Source organism: Cherax quadricarinatus, chromosome 43 (genome assembly GCF_038502225.1).
Source record: "Cherax quadricarinatus isolate ZL_2023a chromosome 43, ASM3850222v1, whole genome shotgun sequence".
Classification (NCBI taxonomy): Eukaryota; Metazoa; Arthropoda; class Malacostraca; order Decapoda; family Parastacidae; genus Cherax; species Cherax quadricarinatus.
This window is the reverse complement of record NC_091334.1, coordinates 25,131,810-25,151,953: the sequence shown is the minus strand read 5'-3', so window position 1 is coordinate 25,151,953 and position 20,144 is coordinate 25,131,810. Positions and strand designations below refer to the sequence as shown.

The 20,144-nt window shown below is 47.2% G+C and overlaps 1 protein-coding gene across 7 annotated transcripts in view; it reads right to left on the bottom strand.

Moving 5' to 3' along the window:
• The window catches only part of LOC128694211 (uncharacterized), a 70,672-nt gene that overhangs the window by 16,076 nt on the left and 34,452 nt on the right, over positions 1-20,144 (bottom strand). For 2 of the 7 annotated variants that reach the window (XM_053784209.2, XM_053784213.2), the window contains exons 2-3: positions 3,815-3,964; positions 1,187-1,707 (exon numbers count right to left, since the gene is read on the bottom strand). In XM_053784209.2, coding sequence (XP_053640184.2) covers positions 1,187-1,342 — 156 coding nt within the window. In that variant the 5' untranslated portion in view covers positions 1,343-1,707; positions 3,815-3,964. Of the gene's footprint in view, positions 1-1,186; positions 1,853-3,814; positions 3,965-7,601; positions 7,703-20,144 lie in introns of those variants that run through there. The other 5 variants (XM_053784208.2, XM_053784210.2, XM_053784215.2 and 2 more) reach the window with 4 other exon arrangements.

Genomic DNA, 20,144 nt, shown 5'->3' with positions numbered 1-20,144 from the left:
CACAGCAACAAGGGGACACAGCAACAAGGGGACACAACAACAAGGGGTCACAACAACAAGGGGACACAACAACAAGGGGACACAACAACAAGGGGACACAACAACAAGGGGACACAACAACGAGGGGACACAACAACAAGGGGACACAGCAACAAGGGGACACAACAACAAGGGGTCACAACAACAAGGGGACACAGCAACAAGGGGACACAACAACAAGGGGACACAACAACAAGGGGACACAACAACAAGGGGACACAACAACAAGGGGACACAACAACAAGGGGACACAGCAACAAGGGGACACAGCAACAAGAGGACACAACAACAAGGGGTCACAACAACAAGGGGACACAACAACAAGGGGACACAACAACAAGGGGACACAACAACAAGGGGACACAACAACGAGGGGACACAACAACAAGGGGACACAGCAACAAGGGGACACAACAACAAGGGGTCACAACAACAAGGGGACACAACAACAAGGGGACACAACAACAAGGGGACACAACAACAAGGGGACACAACAACAAGGGGACACAACAACAAGGGGACACAACAACAAGGGGACACAACAACAAGGGGACACAACAACAAGGGGACACAACAACAAGGGGACACAACAACAAGGGGACACAACAACAAGGGGACACAACAACAAGGGGACACAACAACAAGGGGACACAACAACAAGGGGACACAACAACAAGGGGACACAACAACAAGGGGACACAACAACAAGGGGACACAACAACAAGGGGACACAACAACAAGGGGACACAACAACAAGGGGACACAACAACAAGGGGACACAACAACAAGGGGACACAACAACAAGGGGACACAACAACAAGGGGACACAACAACAAGGGGACACAACAAGGGGACACAACAACAAGGGGACACAACAACAAGGGGTCACAACTGGAAGTTGAAAACTCAGATGAGTCACAGGGATGTTAGGAAGTATTTCTTCAGTCATAGAAATATCAGGAAGTGGAACAATCTGGAGGGTGATGCAGTGGTGGCAGAATCCATGCATAGCTTTAAGAATAAGTATGATAAAGTTCATGGAGCAGGGAGAGAGTGGATCTAGTAGCAATTAGCAGAGAGGCAGGGCCACAAATAGGTGAGTAGACTAAGAACCAAGTTGTAATTAAAACACTCAACATATTCTTACCTTAGGATAGTTATGGGTGGTGTGGGCGTGGTGTATGGGCATGGGTGGGCAGAGTAAGTTGTCAACAAGGGCAGTAAGGGTAGCACATGACTGTGCTCCCATGACTGCATGACGGCCATGATACACCACCTCACATGTAAACACACCACCCGCCATCTTGGATTACACCTTCCTTCTCTCACTTTATCTTCCTTTCTGTTCTTCCTCCGTCCGTACGTTCGTTGTTTACACCTTCTTTAACGACATAGCACCACAGCACTGACCACTAGACTGCAATTAATTCTCCAGGGATTATTGTAATCCCATGATAATCATCAGTCTTATTCTCTATCCTTCACTCCCTCGTGAACACTGTTACTATGGCAAGCATTTTCAACTCAATCGACACTATGTAATTTTGGAAGTTTTAGTTCTTTCACTCAACAAACTACTGTAGTAGTAGTAGTAGTAGTAGTAGTAGTAGTAGTAGTAGTAGTGAGCAATGTCTGGCTACAAGTCTTCAATGTTCGGTAATTCAACATCTTCAGAAAAGTAATTTCTTATTGTGTTATTTGAGATCAATCGTGACTTATATTATCATCTTACACTGTTATTATCCACTCATCTTCAACCAGTCCTCCTCTTCCTCTATCCTTTCCTCTCCATACTACATCGTTCATGTATATTCTACATGTCATTCAATGGATTTCAAGAAAGTTTATTATTCATTTGGGAAAGTCGTAACTTAACCGCAGCAGCCAGAGTGAAGCTTAGGAACACTGGGGGTAGAGCCACTGTTCTCTGTACTGACCCACACCACAGACTGGGGGTTGAACCACTGTTCTCTGTACTGACCCACACCACAGACTGGGGGTAGAGCCACTGTTCTCTGTACTGACCCACACCACAGACTGGGGGTTGAACCACTGTTTTCTGTACTAACCCACACCACAGACTGGGGGTTGAACCACTGTTCTCTGTACTAACCCACACCACAGACTGGGGGTTGAACCACTGTTCTCTGTACTAACCCACACCACAGACTGGGGGTAGAACCACTGTTCTCTGTACTAACCCACACCACAGACTGGGGGTTGAACCACTGCTCTCTGTACTAACCCACACCACAGACTGGGGGTTGAACCACTGTTCTCTGTACTAACCCACACCACAGACTGGGGGTAGAGCCACTGTTCTCTGTACTAACCCACACCACAGACTGGGGGTTGAACCACTGTTCTCTGTACTAACCCACACCACAGACTGGGGGTAGAACCACTGTTCTCTGTACTGACCCACACCACAGACTGGGGGTTGAACCACTGTTCTCTGTACTGACCCACACCACAGACTGGGGGTTGAACCACTGTTCTCTGTACTAACCCACACCACAGACTGGGGGTTGAACCACTGCTCTCTGTACTAACCCACACCACAGACTGGGGGTTGAACCACTGTTCTCTGTACTAACCCACACCACAGACTGGGGGTTGAACCACTGCTCTCTGTACTAACCCACACCACAGACTGGGGGTTAACCACTGTTCTCTGTACTAACCCACACCACAGACTGGGGGTTAACCACTGTTCTCTGTACTAACCCACACCACAGACTGGGGTTGAACCACTGTTCTCTGTACTAACCCACACCACAGACTGGGGGTTAACCACTGTTCTCTGTACTAACCCACACCACAGACTGGGGTTGAACCACTGTTCTCTGTACTAACCCACACCACAGACTGGGGGTAGAGCCACTGTTCTCTGTACTAACCCACACCACAGACTGGGGGTTAACCACTGTTCTCTGTACTAACCCACACCACAGACTGGGGGTTGAACCACTGTTCTCTGTACTAACCCACACCACAGACTGGGGGTAGAGCCACTGTTCTCTGTACTAACCCACACCACAGACTGGGGGTTGAACCACTGTTCTCTGTACTAACCCACACCACACACTGGGGGTTGAACCACTGTTCTCTGTACTAACCCACACCACAGACTGGGGGTTAACCACTGTTCTCTGTACTAACCCACACCACAGACTGGGGTTGAACCACTGTTCTCTGTACTAACCCACACCACAGACTGGGGGTTAACCACTGTTCTCTGTACTAACCCACACCACAGACTGGGGGTTGAACCACTGTTCTCTGCACTAACCCACACCACAGACTGGGGGTTGAACCACTGTTCTCTGTACTGACCCACACCACAGACTGGGGGTTGAACCACTGTTCTCTGTACTAACCCACAAAACAGACTGGGGGTTGAACCACTGTTCTCTGTACTAACCCACACCACAGACTGGGGGTTAACCACTGTTCTCTGTACTAACCCACACCACAGACTGGGGGTTGAACCACTGTTCTCTGTACTAACCCACACCACAGACTGGGGGTTGAACCACTGTTCTCTGTACTAACCCACACCACAGACTGGGGGTTGAACCACTGTTCTCTGTACTAACCCACACCACAGACTGGGGGTTGAACCACTGTTCTCTGTACTAACCCACACCACAGACTGGGGGTTGAACCACTGTTCTCTGTACTAACCCACACCACAGACTGAGGGTTGAACCACTGTTCTCTGTACTAACCCACACCACAGACTGGGGGTTGAACCACTGTTCTCTGTACTAACCCACACCACAGACTGGGGGGTTGAGCCACTGTTCTCTGTACTAACCCACACCACAGACTGGGGGGTTGAGCCACTGTTATCAATGATCAGGAGAGGAGGATGCTGAGTGGAAGATGTCAACTTGGATGTTCAGCTCTGTCCATCTCAACCCTGTAATGATAAATTGCATTATATAAGCCAGTAAGAGAGTACACCTGATCAACCAGGTTGTGATGGATGCACAGGCTTCTAGACTGCCAGCAACAACAACCTGGTTGACCAGTAGATGACAAGAGTGTCTCCTGTCAAAATGTTCAGTGTTACAGTGTACGTCACCTAGAACTGTGATCCAGTGTTACAGTGTACGTCACCTAGAACTGTGATCCAGTGTTACAGTGTACGTCACCTAGAACTGTGATCCAGTGTTACAGTGTACGTCACCTAGAACTGTGATCCAGCTCGCTGTTAGTTGCTTTCAATTCCATCCACTCTACAAGTGAATAGTATTCGCATTATGATCCTCTTTTGCAACACGATCTTGCAAGATCACTGTTGCATTACTATCTTGCAAGATCACTGTTGCATTACGATCTTGCAAGATCACTGTTGCATTACGATCTTGCAAGATCACTGTTGCATTACGATCTTGCAAGATCACTGTTGCATTACGATCTTGCAAGATCACTGTTGCATTACGATCTTGCAAGATCACTGTTGCATTACTATCTTGCAAGATCACTGTTGCATTACAATCTTGCAAGATCACTGTTGCATTACGATCTTGCAAGATCACTGTTGCATTACTATCTTGCAAGATCACTGTTGCATTACGATCTTGCAAGATCACTGTTGCATTACGATCTTGCAAGATCACTGTTGCATTACGATCTTGCAAGATCACTGTTGCATTACTATCTTGCAAGATCACTGTTGCATTACAATCTTGCAAGATCACTGTTGCATTACGATCTTGCAAGATCACTGTGTTGCATTAGACATTTGTTATTCAAAGTAATTATGGTAATTAGTAAGTCATTCACTGGGCTGGCTGGTAATTAGCGAGAGCAAGCAGTGGCGGTGTGTGGCAATAATTCCCGGGAAAATCTGCCTTAATCAGCTGACAATTTTGGCGGGAGAAAGTCGCCATAGTTGCCACACACTGCCAGCTAACCCACAATATTTAGTTCTATTAATCTTGTGTAATCAAACACATCCGTCAAGAAACATACGTTTTCTGCCTTTAAGCCAAATCAGATAACATTCAGGACTAATTTGCATACACAATTAACATAATTTATAACAAAAAACAACGAAATAATAGAGATCAGTGAAGCTCTGGGGCGCTTGTAAATTATTGTTAACCAAGCGGCAACACTCCGTGACGTCAGCGGAAGACACGTGATTGGTGGAGGATCTGAGTGAGAGAGACACCTGATTGGTGGAGAGCGGGAAGATGGCAGGAAGAATTGAGGTCTTATTTGATTGGTCATTAGCGGTCTTGAGATCACTGATTGGTCTTAAACCCAATGGAAGTTCCAGGGTTGAACCCTGGGGGAGGGCGAGATGTATGGGCAAGTGACTTGACACCTGCTGTCACTGTTCACCTAACAGTAAGTAGGTACCTGGGTGTTAGTTACTTGACACCTGCTGTCACTGTTCACCTAGCAGTAAGTAGGTACCTGGGTGTTAGTTACTTTACACCTGCTGTCACTGTTCACCTAGCAATAAGTAGGTACCTGGGTGTTAGTTACTTGACACCTGCTGTCACTGTTCACCTAGCAATAAGTAGGTACCTGGGTGTTAGTTACTTGACACCTGCTGTCACTGTTCACCTAGCAATAAGTAGGTACCTGGGTGTTACTCACTTTACACCTGCTGTCACTGTTCACCTAACAGTAAGTAGGTACCTGGGTGTTACTCACTTGACACCTGTTGTCACTGTTCACCTAGCAGTAAGTAGGTACCTGGGTGTTAGTTACTTGACACCTGCTGTCACTGTTCACCTAGCAGTAAGTAGGTACCTGGGTGTTAGTCACTTTACACCTGCTGTCACTGTTCACCTAGCAGTAAGTAGGTACCTGGGTGTTAGTCACTTTACACCTGCTGTCACTGTTCACCTAGCAGTAAGTAGGTACCTGGGTGTTAGTTACTTTACACCTGCTGTCACTGTTCACCTAGCAGTAAGTAGGTACCTGGGTGTTAGTCACCTTACACCTGGTACTACTGTTCACCTAACAGTAAGTTGGTACATGGGTGTTAGTCGCCTTACACCTGGTACTACTGTTCACCTAGCAGTAAGTAGGTACCTGGGTGTTAGTCACCTTACACCTGGTACCACTGTTCACCTAGCAGTAAGTAGGTACCTGGATGTTAGTCACCTTACACCTGGTACCACTGTTCACCTAGCAGTAAGTAGGTACATGGGTGTTAGTCACCTTACACCTGGTACTACTGTTCACCTAGCAGTAAGTAGGTACCTGGGTGTTAGTCACTTTACACCTGCTGTCACTGTTCACCTAACAGTAAGTAGGTACCTGGGTGTTAGTCACTTTACACCTGCTGTCACTGTTCACCTAGCAGTAAGTAGGTACCTGGGTGTTAGTCACTTGACACCTGCTGTCACTGTTCACCTAGCAGTAAGTAGGTACCTGGGTGTTAGTCACTTGACACCTGCTGTCACTGTTCACCTAGCAATAAGTAGGTACCTGGGTGTTAGTCACCTTACGCCTGTTGTCACTATTCACCTAGCAGTAAGTAGGTACCTGGGTGTTAGTCACCTTACGCCTGTTGTCACTATTCACCTAGCAGTAAGTAGGTACCTGGGTGTTAGTCACCTTACACCTGGTACCACTGTTCACCTAGCAGTAAGTAGGTACCTGGGTGTTAGTCACCTTACACCTGGTACCACTGTTCACCTAGCAGTAAGTAGGTACCTGGGTGTTAGTCACCTTACACCTGGTACTACTGTTCACCTAGCAGTAAGTAGGTACCTGGGTGTTAGTCACCTTACACCTGGTACTACTGTTCACCTAGCAGTAAGTAGGTACCTGGGTGTTAGTCACCTTACACCTGGTACTACTGTTCACCTAGCAGTAAGTAGGTACCTGGGTGTTAGTCACCTTACACCTGGTACCACTGTTCACCTAGCAGTAAGTAGGTACCTGGGTGTTAGTCAATATTAAATACTTCTGTCATCATTGACTCCATCAATGTCTTGCCAGAGACGCGTCTACACTAGAGTTAAAAAACTGCAACATCTCCACGCCTCCTTCAGAGTGCAAGTATTGTATTTCCCACCTCCAGGACTCAAGTCTGGTTAACCTGTTTTCCCTGAATCGCATCATGTTACTTTGCTCTCACTCCAACAGTACGTCAAGTCGTAAAAATCTCGACTCCTATCTAACACACTCACACATGCTTGCTGGAAGTCCAAGTCCCTCCCACACAAAACCTGCTTTACCTCCTTCCTCCAACCTTTCCTAGGCCAACCCCCACCCCTCCTACCTTCTACTACATATTTATAAGTTCTCCAAGTCATTCTATTTTGTACCATCCTCTCTAAATGTCCGAACCACCTCAACAACCCTTCCTCAGCACTCTGGATCATACTTTTAGTAACTCCACACCTCCTAATTTCCAAGCTATGTATTCTCTACATTATAGTGACACTGCACATGACCCTCAGACACAACATCTCCACTGCCTCCAGCCTTCTTGCTGCAACATTCACAACCCATGATTCACACCCATATAAGAGTGTTGGTACAACTATACTCTCATACATTCCTTCCAGTAATCTAGTTCATACCTCTCCTCCTGTTCTAGATGCTCCTGGTGTCTCATCTATTTCACGCTCCTCTTGTCCTCTCCAATACTTTGGAGAAACTGGCCGCTCTCTTTCTGACAGACCTAAGGAGCACAAACATAGCGTTAGGCTTGCCGACGCCGGAAATGGCCTTTTTTGTCATGCAAGAGATCACAGTCATCCTACTGACTGGTCCTGTGCTCAAAGTGTCTACCTTCTAGCCTGACAGTCACCTTCCTGAAGCATCTTCGTCCTGTTTCTGTAGATGACTTCCTTGCTTATTAACATTGTCACATATTCCAAGCTTCACAACACTCATGACTTAACCTCATCCTTTCTTCTTTTCTCTTTTCCTTTCTTTCTCTTCCTTTGTTTTTCTTTCTCCAGCCTATGTTGTTCTGTCCTTCAGTGTTCCCCCTCCCATATGTTTTTGGTCCTACCCCCACATAACAGAGGTACACACATGTATACACAGGGCTCCGGACCAGCAAAATGTGAGCAGTCATGAAGGTCTCTTCACGAAATTCAATTTCAACAACAAGAAGTATACTATGTCCTAAATGAAACAAGCTGGGAAGATATCCTAAACAACATGGATCCGAACATCTGCCTTGATAAAATGAACTCTGTGGTTCTTGAGATCTGCTCAAGACACATTCCATTAAGAAAAAGAAAGAGAAGATGTAAACTAGAAAGAGAGAGACGTTCCTTATACAGACGAAGGTGAAGAGTCACAGAGCTGCTGAGTGGCGTCAATATATCTGAAATACGAAGGGAAGCACTAGTCAATAAAATTACAAATATCGAACTTAAGCTGAAGGAATATTATAGGAGACAATAATCACAGCCCGAACTATAAGCCATAAAGGAAATTAAATAAAAATACTTCTTCTCTTATGCCAAATCTACGGTAAAAACAATATCCAGTATTGGGCCGCTGCTCAGGTGGGATGGGACACACATGACAGCTAATAAATGAGTGAGATACTGTAGCACCAATATGACTCAGTGCTCAGCGAGCCACTACCCACTCGTAGGGTCGACAATCCAAATGAATTCTTTATGAACAAAACCAAAAATTTGGTTATCCCAAAACTCTCGGATATTATACTAACTCCACAAGATTTTGAAGAGGCAATTAATGACATGCCCATGTACTCTGCCCCATGCCCAGACTCAGGGAACTCCGTGTTCATCAAGAACTGCAAGAAGCCCCTATCACCGGTGGCCTAACCTAACCTAACCGGTGGCCTGAGACAGTGCTGTGTGAGGTATATGTTAGGTCTTGTGGTCTGAGACAGTGCTGTGTGAGGTATATGTTAGGTCTTGTGGTCTGAGACAGTGCTGTGTGAGGTATATGTTAGGTCTTGTGGTCTGAGACAGTGCTGTGTGAGGTATATGTTAGGTCTTGTGGTCTGAGACAGTGTTGTGTGAGGTATATGTTAGGTCTTGTGGTCTGAGACAGTGCTGTGTGAGGTATATGTTAGGTCTTGTGGTCTGAGACAGTGCTGTGTGAGATATATGTTAGGTCTTGTGGTCTGAGACAGTGTTATCTGAGCTCATGTAGAAGTTAGCCTGGGTAGACTCAGTGAAGTTCTAGCTACGGTAGACTCAGGGAAGTTCTAGCTAGGGTAGACTCAGTGAAGTTCTAGCTACGGTAGACTCAGGGAAGTTCTAGCTAGGGTAGACTCAGGGAAGTTCTAGCTAGGATAGACTCATGGAAGCTCTAGCTAGGGTAGACTCAGGGAAGTTCTAGCTAGGGTAGACTCAGGGAAGTTCTAGCTAGGATAGACTCAGGGAAGCTCTAGCTATGATAGACTCAGGGAAGCTCTAGCTAGGATAGACTCAGGGAAGCTCTAGCTAGGATAGACTCAGGGAAGCTCTAGCTAGGGTAGACTCAGGGAAGTTCTAGCTAGGGTAGACTCAGGGAAGTTCTAGCTAGGGTAGACTCAGGGAAGTTCTAGCTAGGGTAGACTCAGGGAAGTTCTAGCTAGGATAGACTCAGGGAAGCTGTAGCTAGGGTAGACTCAGGGAACTTCTAGCTAGGGTAGACTCAGGGAAGTTCTAGCAAGGGTAGACTCAGTGAAGTTCTAGCTAGGGTAGACTCAGTGAAGTTCTAGCTAGGGAAGACTCAGGGAAGTTGTAGCTAGGGTAGACTCAGTGAAGTTCTAGCTAGGGTAGACTCAGTGAAGTTCTAGCTAGGGAAGACTCAGGGAAGTTGTAGCTAGGGTAGACTCAGGGAAGTTATAGCTAGGGTAGACTCAGTGAAGTTCTAGCTACGGTAGACTCAGGGAAGTTTTAGCTAGGGTAGACTCAGGGAAGTTCCAGCTACGGTAGACTCAGTGAAGTTCTAGCTAGGGTAGACTCAGGGAAGTTCTAGCTAGGGTAGACTCAGGGAAGTTCTAACTAGGGTAGACTCAGGGAAGTTCTAGCTAGGGTAGACTCAGGGAAGTTCTAGCTAGAGAAGACTCAGGGAAGTTCTAGCTAGGGTAGACTCAGGGAAGTTCTAGCTAGGGTAGACTCAGTGAAGTTCTAGCTACGGTAGACTCAGAGAAGTTTTAGCTAGGGTAGACTCAGGGAAGTTCAAGCTACGGTAGACTCAGTGAAGTTCTAGCTAGGGTAAACTCAGGGAAGTTCTAGCTAGGGTAGACTCAGGGAAGTTCTAACTAGGGTAGACTCAGGGAAGTTCTAGCTAGGGTAGACTCTGTGAAGTTCTAGCTAGGGTAGACTCAGGGAAGTTCTAGCTAGGGTAGACTCAGGGAAGCTCTAGCTAGGGTAGACTCAGTGAAGTTCTAGCTAGGGTAGACTCAGGGAAGTTCTAGCTAGGGTAGACTCAGGGAAGTTCTAGCTAGGGTAGACTCAGGGAAGTTCTAGCTAGGGTAGACTCAGGGAAGTTCTAGCTAAGGTAGACTCAGGGAAGTTCTAGCTAGGGTAGACTCAGGGAAGTTCTAGCTAGGGTAGACTCAGGGAAGTTCTAGCTAGGGTAGACTCAGTGAAGTTCTAGCTAGAGTAGACTCAAGGAAGTTCTAGCTAGGGTAGACTAAGGGAAGTTCTTGCTAGGGTAGACTCACGGAAGTTCTAGCAAGGGAAGACTCAGGGAAGTTCTAGCTAGGGTAGACTCAAGGGAGTTCTAGCTAGGGTAGACACAGGGAAGTTCTAACTAGGGTACTCAGGGAAGTTCTAGCTAGAACAGACTCAGGGAAGTTCTAGCTAGGGTAGACTCAGGGAAGTTCTAGCTAGAATAGACTCAGGGAAGTTGTAGCTAGGGTAGACTCAGGGAAGTTCTAGCTAGGGTAGACTCAGGGAAGTTTTAGCTAGGATAGACTCAGGGAAGTTCTAGCTAGGGTAGACTCAGGGAAGTTCTGGCTAGGGTAGACTCAGGGAAGTTCTAGCTAGGATAGACTCAGGGAAGTTCTAGCTAGAATACACTAAGGGGAATGCTTGCTAGGGATGTCTCAGGGAAGTTCTAGCTAGGATAGACTCAGGAAAGTTCTAGTTGGATAGACTCAGGGAAGTTCTAGCTAGGGTAGACTCAGGGAAGTTCTAGCTAGGGTAGACTCAGAGAAGTTCTAGCTAGGGTAGTATAAGGGAAGTTCTAGCTAGGGTAGACTCAGCAAGTTCTAGCTAGGGTAGACTCAGGGAAGTTCTAGCTAGGATAGACTCAGGGAAGCTGTAGCTAGGGTAGACTCAGGGAACTTCTAGCTAGGGTAGACTCAGGGAAGTTCTAGCTAGGGTAGACTCAGGGAAGTTCTAGCTAGGGTAGACTCAATGAAGTTCTAGCTAGGGTAGACTCAGGGAAGTTCTAGCTAGGGTAGACTCAGGGAAGTTCTAGCAAGGGTAGACTCAGTGAAGTTCTAGCTAGGGTAGACTCAGTGAAGTTCTAGCTAGGGAAGACTCAGGGAAGTTGTAGCTAGGGTAGACTCAGTGAAGTTCTAGCTAGGGTAGACTCAGTGAAGTTCTAGCTAGGGAAGACTCAGGGAAGTTGTAGCTAGGGTAGACTCAGGGAAGTTATAGCTAGGGTAGACTCAGTGAAGTTCTAGCTACGGTAGACTCAGGGAAGTTTTAGCTAGGGTAGACTCAGGGAAGTTCCAGCTACGGTAGACTCAGTGAAGTTCTAGCTAGGGTAGACTCAGGGAAGTTCTAGCTAGGGTAGACTCAGGGAAGTTCTAACTAGGGTAGACTCAGGGAAGTTCTAGCTAGGGTAGACTCAGGGAAGTTCTAGCTAGAGAAGACTCAGGGAAGTTCTAGCTAGGGTAGACTCAGGGAAGTTCTAGCTAGGGTAGACTCAGTGAAGTTCTATCTACGGTAGACTCAGAGAAGTTTTAGCTAGGGTAGACTCAGGGAAGTTCAAGCTACGGTAGACTCAGTGAAGTTCTAGCTAGGGTAAACTCAGGGAAGTTCTAGCTAGGGTAGACTCAGGGAAGTTCTAACTAGGGTAGACTCAGGGAAGTTCTAGCTAGGGTAGACTCTGTGAAGTTCTAGCTAGGGTAGACTCAGGGAAGTTCTAGCTAGGGTAGACTCAGGGAAGCTCTAGCTAGGGTAGACTCAGTGAAGTTCTAGCTAGGGTAGACTCAGGGAAGTTCTAGCTAGGGTAGACTCAGGGAAGTTCTAGCTAGGGTAGACTCAGGGAAGTTCTAGCTAGGGTAGACTCAGGGAAGTTCTAGCTAAGGTAGACTCAGGGAAGTTCTAGCTAGGGTAGACTCAGGGAAGTTCTAGCTAGGGTAGACTCAGGGAAGTTCTAGCTAGGGTAGACTCAGTGAACTTCTAGCTAGAGTAGACTCAAGGAAGTTCTAGCTAGGGTAGACTAAGGGAAGTTCTTGCTAGGGTAGACTCACGGAAGTTCTAGCAAGGGAAGACTCAGGGAAGTTCTAGCTAGGGTAGACTCAAGGGAGTTCTAGCTAGGGTAGACACAGGGAAGTTCTAACTAGGGTACTCAGGGAAGTTCTAGCTAGAACAGACTCAGGGAAGTTCTAGCTAGGGTAGACTCAGGGAAGTTCTAGCTAGGATAGACTCAGGGAAGTTGTAGCTAGGGTAGACTCAGGGAAGTTCTAGCTAGGGTAGACTCAGGGAAGTTTTAGCTAGGATAGACTCAGGGAAGTTCTAGCTAGGGTAGACTCAGGGAAGTTCTGGCTAGGGTAGACTCAGGGAAGTTCTAGCTAGGATAGACTCAGGGAAGTTCTAGCTAGAATACACTAAGGGGAATGCTTGCTAGGGATGTCTCAGGGAAGTTCTAGCTAGGATAGACTCAGGAAAGTTCTAGTTGGATAGACTCAGGGAAGTTCTAGCTAGGGTAGACTCAGGGAAGTTCTAGCTAGGGTAGACTCAGTGAAGTTCTAGCTAGGGAAGACTCAGGGAAGTTGTAGCTAGGGTAGACTCAGTGAAGTTCTAGCTAGGGTAGACTCAGTGAAGTTCTAGCTAGGGAAGACTCAGGGAAGTTGTAGCTAGGGTAGACTCAGGGAAGTTCTAGCTAGGGTAGACTCAGTGAAGTTCTAGCTACGGTAGACTCAGGGAAGTTTTAGCTAGGGTAGACTCAGGGAAGTTCCAGCTACGGTAGACTCAGTGAAGTTCTAGCTAGGGTAGACTCAGGGAAGTTCTAGCTAGGGTAGACTCAGGGAAGTTCTAACTAGGGTAGACTCAGGGAAGTTCTAGCTAGGGTAGACTCAGGGAAGTTCTAGCTAGAGAAGACTCAGGGAAGTTCTAGCTAGGGTAGACTCAGGGAAGTTCTAGCTAGGGTAGACTCAGTGAAGTTCTAGCTACGGTAGACTCAGAGAAGTTTTAGCTAGGGTAGACTCAGGGAAGTTCAAGCTACGGTAGACTCAGTGAAGTTCTAGCTAGGGTAAACTCAGGGAAGTTCTAGCTAGGGTAGACTCAGGGAAGTTCTAACTAGGGTAGACTCAGGGAAGTTCTAGCTAGGGTAGACTCTGTGAAGTTCTAGCTAGGGTAGACTCAGGGAAGTTCTAGCTAGGGTAGACTCAGGGAAGCTCTAGCTAGGGTAGACTCAGTGAAGTTCTAGCTAGGGTAGACTCAGGGAAGTTCTAGCTAGGGTAGACTCAGGGAAGTTCTAGCTAGGGTAGACTCAGGGAAGTTCTAGCTAGGGTAGACTCAGGGAAGTTCTAGCTAAGGTAGACTCAGGGAAGTTCTAGCTAGGGTAGACTCAGGGAAGTTCTAGCTAGGGTAGACTCAGGGAAGTTCTAGCTAGGGTAGACTCAGTGAAGTTCTAGCTAGAGTAGACTCAAGGAAGTTCTAGCTAGGGTAGACTAAGGGAAGTTCTTGCTAGGGTAGACTCACGGAAGTTCTAGCAAGGGAAGACTCAGGGAAGTTCTAGCTAGGGTAGACTCAAGGGAGTTCTAGCTAGGGTAGACACAGGGAAGTTCTAACTAGGGTACTCAGGGAAGTTCTAGCTAGAACAGACTCAGGGAAGTTCTAGCTAGGGTAGACTCAGGGAAGTTCTAGCTAGGATAGACTCAGGGAAGTTGTAGCTAGGGTAGACTCAGGGAAGTTCTAGCTAGGGTAGACTCAGGGAAGTTTTAGCTAGGATAGACTCAGGGAAGTTCTAGCTAGGGTAGACTCAGGGAAGTTCTGGCTAGGGTAGACTCAGGGAAGTTCTAGCTAGGATAGACTCAGGGAAGTTCTAGCTAGAATACACTAAGGGGAATGCTTGCTAGGGATGTCTCAGGGAAGTTCTAGCTAGGATAGACTCAGGAAAGTTCTAGTTGGATAGACTCAGGGAAGTTCTAGCTAGGGTAGACTCAGGGAAGTTCTAGCTAGGGTAGACTCAGAGAAGTTCTAGCTAGGGTAGTATAAGGGAAGTTCTAGCTAGGGTAGACTCAGCAAGTTCTAGCTAGGGTAGACTCAGGGAAGTTCTAGCTAGGATAGACTCAGGGAAGCTGTAGCTAGGGTAGACTCAGGGAACTTCTAGCTAGGGTAGACTCAGGGAAGTTCTAGCTAGGGTAGACTCAGGGAAGTTCTAGCTAGGGTAGACTCAATGAAGTTCTAGCTAGGGTAGACTCAGGGAAGTTCTAGCTAGGGTAGACTCAGGGAAGTTCTAGCAAGGGTAGACTCAGTGAAGTTCTAGCTAGGGTAGACTCAGTGAAGTTCTAGCTAGGGAAGACTCAGGGAAGTTGTAGCTAGGGTAGACTCAGTGAAGTTCTAGCTAGGGTAGACTCAGTGAAGTTCTAGCTAGGGAAGACTCAGGGAAGTTGTAGCTAGGGTAGACTCAGGGAAGTTATAGCTAGGGTAGACTCAGTGAAGTTCTAGCTACGGTAGACTCAGGGAAGTTTTAGCTAGGGTAGACTCAGGGAAGTTCCAGCTACGGTAGACTCAGTGAAGTTCTAGCTAGGGTAGACTCAGGGAAGTTCTAGCTAGGGTAGACTCAGGGAAGTTCTAACTAGGGTAGACTCAGGGAAGTTCTAGCTAGGGTAGACTCAGGGAAGTTCTAGCTAGAGAAGACTCAGGGAAGTTCTAGCTAGGGTAGACTCAGGGAAGTTCTAGCTAGGGTAGACTCAGTGAAGTTCTATCTACGGTAGACTCAGAGAAGTTTTAGCTAGGGTAGACTCAGGGAAGTTCAAGCTACGGTAGACTCAGTGAAGTTCTAGCTAGGGTAAACTCAGGGAAGTTCTAGCTAGGGTAGACTCAGGGAAGTTCTAACTAGGGTAGACTCAGGGAAGTTCTAGCTAGGGTAGACTCTGTGAAGTTCTAGCTAGGGTAGACTCAGGGAAGTTCTAGCTAGGGTAGACTCAGGGAAGCTCTAGCTAGGGTAGACTCAGTGAAGTTCTAGCTAGGGTAGACTCAGGGAAGTTCTAGCTAGGGTAGACTCAGGGAAGTTCTAGCTAGGGTAGACTCAGGGAAGTTCTAGCTAGGGTAGACTCAGGGAAGTTCTAGCTAAGGTAGACTCAGGGAAGTTCTAGCTAGGGTAGACTCAGGGAAGTTCTAGCTAGGGTAGACTCAGGGAAGTTCTAGCTAGGGTAGACTCAGTGAACTTCTAGCTAGAGTAGACTCAAGGAAGTTCTAGCTAGGGTAGACTAAGGGAAGTTCTTGCTAGGGTAGACTCACGGAAGTTCTAGCAAGGGAAGACTCAGGGAAGTTCTAGCTAGGGTAGACTCAAGGGAGTTCTAGCTAGGGTAGACACAGGGAAGTTCTAACTAGGGTACTCAGGGAAGTTCTAGCTAGAACAGACTCAGGGAAGTTCTAGCTAGGGTAGACTCAGGGAAGTTCTAGCTAGGATAGACTCAGGGAAGTTGTAGCTAGGGTAGACTCAGGGAAGTTCTAGCTAGGGTAGACTCAGGGAAGTTTTAGCTAGGATAGACTCAGGGAAGTTCTAGCTAGGGTAGACTCAGGGAAGTTCTGGCTAGGGTAGACTCAGGGAAGTTCTAGCTAGGATAGACTCAGGGAAGTTCTAGCTAGAATACACTAAGGGGAATGCTTGCTAGGGATGTCTCAGGGAAGTTCTAGCTAGGATAGACTCAGGAAAGTTCTAGTTGGATAGACTCAGGGAAGTTCTAGCTAGGGTAGACTCAGGGAAGTTCTAGCTAGGGTAGACTCAGAGAAGTTCTAGCTAGGGTAGTATAAGGGAAGTTCTAGCTAGGGTAGACTCAGCAAGTTCTAGCTAGGGTAGACTCAGGGAAGTTCTAGACAGGGTAGACTCAGAGAAGTTCTAGCTAGGATAGACTCAGGGAAGTTCTAGCTAGGGTAGACTCAGGGAAGTTCTAGCTAGGGTAGACTCAGGGAAGTTCTAGCTAGGATAGACTCAGGGAAGTTCTAGCTTGGATAGACTCAGGGAAATTCTAGCTAGGGTAGACTCAGGGAAGTTCTAGCTAGGTAGACTCAGGGAAGTTCTAGCTAGGGTAGACTCAGGGAAGTTCTAGCTAGGGAAGACTCAGGGAAGTTCTAGCTAGAGAAGTCTCAGGGAAGTTCAAGCTAGGGTAGATTCAGGGAAGTTCTAGCTAGGATAGACTCAGCGAAGTTCTAGCTAGGATAGGCTCAGGGAAGTTCTAGCTAGGGTAGACTCAGGGAAGTTCCAGCTAGGGTAGACTCAGGGAAGTTCTAGCTAGGATAGAATCAGGGAAGTTCTAGCTAGGAAAGATTCAGGGAAGTTCTAGCTAGAATAGACTCAGGGGAGTTCTTGCTAGGGAAGTCTCAGGGAAGTTCTAACTAGGATAGACTCAGGAAAGTTCTAGCTAGGATAGATTCAGGGAAGTTCTAGCTAGGGAAATCTCATGGAAGTTCTAGCTAGGGTAGACTCAGGGAAGTTCTAGCTAGGACAGACTCAGGGAAGTTCTAGCTTGGATAGACTCAGGGAAATTCTAGCTAGGGTAGACTCACGGAAGTTCTAGCTAGGGTAGACTCAGGGAAGTTCTAGCTAGGGCAGACTCAGGAAAGTTCTAGCTAGGGAAGTCTCAGGGAAGTTCTAGCTAGGATAGACTCAGGAAAGTTCTAGCTAGGGTAGACTCAGCGAAGTTCTAGCTAGGATAGACTCAGGGAAATTCTAGCTAGGATAGACTCAGGGAAGTTCTAGCTAGGGTAGACTCAGGGGAGTTCTTGCTAGGGAAGTCTCAGGGAAGTTCTAACTAGGATAGACTCAGGGAAGTTCTAGATAGGATAGACCCAGGGAAGTTCTAGCTAGGGTAGACTCAGGGAAGTTCTAGCTAGGGTAGACTCAGGGAAGTTCTAGCTAGGGTAGACTCAGGGAAGTTCTAGCTAGGGTAGACTCAGGGAAGTTCTAGCTAGGGTAGACTCAGGGAAGTTCTAGCTAGGATAGACTCAGGGAAGTTCTAGCTAGGGAAGTCTCAGGGAAGTTCTAGCTAGGGTAGACTGAGGGAAGTTCTAGCTAGGGTAGACTCAGGGAAGTTCTGGCTAGGATAGACTCAGGGAAGCTCTAACTAGAGTAGACTCAGGTTAGTTCTAGCAAGGGAAGTCTTAGGGAAGTTCTAGCTAGGGTAGACTCAGTGAAGTTCTGGCTAGGGTAGACTCAGGGAAGTTCTAGCTAGGGTAGACTCAGGGAAGTTCTAGCTAGGGTAGACTCAGGGAAGTTCTAGCTAGGATAGACTCAGGGAAGTTCTAGCTAGGGTAGACTCAGAGAAGTTCTAGCTAGGGTAGACTCAGGGAAGTTCTAGCTAGGGTAGACTCAGGGAAGTTCTAGCTAGGGAAGACTCAGGGAAGTTCTAGCTAGGGTAGACTCAGGGAAATTCTAGCTAGGATAGACTCAGGGAAGTTCTAGCTAGGGAAGTCTCAGAGAAGTTCTAGTTAGGGTAGACTGAGGGAAGTTCTAGCTAGGATAGATTCAGGGAAGTTCTAGCTAGGATAGACTCATGGAAGTTATAGCTAGGGAAGTCTCAGGGAAGTTATCGCTAGGGTAGACAGAGGGAAATTCTAGCTAGGGTAGACTCAGGGAAGTTCTAGCTAGGATAGACTCAGGGAAGTTCTAGCTAGGGTAGACTGAGGGAAGTTCTAGCTAGGGTAGACTCAGGGAACTTCTAGCTAGGATAGACTCAGGGAAGTTCTAACTAGGGTAGACTCAGGGAAGTTCTAGCTAGGGAAGTCTCAGGGAAGTTCTAGCTAGGGTAGACTCAGGGAAGTTCTAGCTAGGGTAGACTCAGGGAAGTTCTAGATAGGGTAGACTCAGAGAAGTTCTAGCTAGGATAGACTCAGGGAAGTTCTAGCTAGGGTAGACTCAGGGAACTTCTGGCTAGGGTAGACTCAGGGAAGTTATAGCTTGGATAGACTCAGGGAAGTTCTAGTTAGGATAGACTCAGGGAAGTTCTAGCTAGGGTAGACTCAGGGAAGTTCTAGCTAGGGAAGTCTCATGGAAGTTCTAGCTAGGGTAGACTCAGGGAAGTTCTAGCTAGGATAGACTCAGGGAAGTTCTAGCTAGGTAGACTCAGGGAAGTTCTAGCTTGGGTAGACTCAGGGAAGTTCTAGCTAGGGAAGACTCAGGGAAGCTCTAGCTAGAGAAGTCTCAGGAAAGTTCTAGCTAGGGTACACTCAGGGAAGTTCTAGCTAGGATAGACTCAGGGAAGTTCTAGCTAGGATAGGCTCAGGGAAGTTCTAGCTAGGTTAGACTCAGGGAAGTTCCAACTAGTTTAGACTCAGGGGAGTTCTTGCTAGGGAAGTCTCAGGGAAGTTCTAACTAGGATAGACTCAGGGAAGTTCTAGCTAGGATAGATTCAGGGAAGTTCTAGCTAGGGAAATCTCATGGAAGTTCTAGCTAGGGTAGACTCAGGGAAGTTCTAGCTAGGACAGACTCAGGGAAGTTCTAGCTTGGATATACTCAGGGAAATTCCAGCTAGGGTAGACTCACGGAAGTTCTAGCTAGGGTAGACTCAGGGAAGTTCTAGCTAGGGCAGACTCAGGGAAGTTCTAGCTAGGGAAGTCTCAGGGAAGTTCTAGCTAGGATAGACTCAGGAAAGTTCTAGCTAGGGTAGACTCAGGGAAGTTCTAGCTAGGGCACACTCAGGGAAGTTCTAGCTAGGGAAGTCTCAGGGAAGTTCTAGCTAGGATAGACTCAGGAAAGTTCTAGCTAGGGTAGACTCAGCGAAGTTCTAGCTAGGATAGACTCAGGGAAGCTCTAGCTAGGGTAGACTCAGGGAAGTTCTAGCTAGGGTAGACTCAGGGAAGTTCTAGCTAGGGTAGACTCAGTGAAGTTCTAGCTATAGTAGACTCAGGGAAGTTCTAGCTATGGTAGACTCAGGGAAGTTCTAGCTAGGGTAGACTCAGGGAAGTTCTAGCTAGGGTAGACTCAGTGAAGTTCTAGCTAGGGTAGACTAGGGAAGTTCTAGCTAGGGTAGACTCAGTGAAGTTCTAGCTAGGGTAGACTAGGGAAGTTCTAGCTAGGGTAGACTCAGGGAAGTTCTAGCTAGGGTAGACTCAGGGAAGTTCTAGCTAGGGTAGACTCAGGGAAGTTCTAGCTAAGGTACACTCCGGGAAGTTCTAGCTAAGGTAGACTCAGGGAAGTTCTAGCTAGGGTAGACTCAGGGAAGTTCTAGCTAGGGTAGACTCAGGGAAGTTCTAGCTAGGGTAGACTCAGCAGTGATTGTTACTGTATCAGTGTTGCCGCATCTTCCTGCAACACCTGACTGATGTACAGTGTTGCCACATCTTCCTGCAACACCTGACTGATGTACAGTGGTGCCACATCTTCCTGCAACACCTGAATGAGGTACAGTGTTGCCACATCTTCCTGCAACACCTGACTGATGTACAGTGGTGCCACATCTTCCTGTAACACCTGACTGATGTACAGTGTTGCCACATCTTCCTGCAACACCTGACTGATGTACAGTGTTGCCACACATCTTCCTGCAACACCTGACTGAGGTACAGTGTTGCCACACGTCTTCCTTCTGCAACACCTGACTGATGTACAGTGTTGCCACATTTTCCTGCAACACCTGACTGAGGTACAGTGTTGCCACACATGTTCCTGTAACACCTGACTGATGTACAGTGTTGCCACATCTTCCTGCAACACCTGAATGAGGTACAGTGTTGCCACATCTTCCTGCAACACCTGACTGATGTACAGTGTTGCCACATCTTCCTGCAACACCT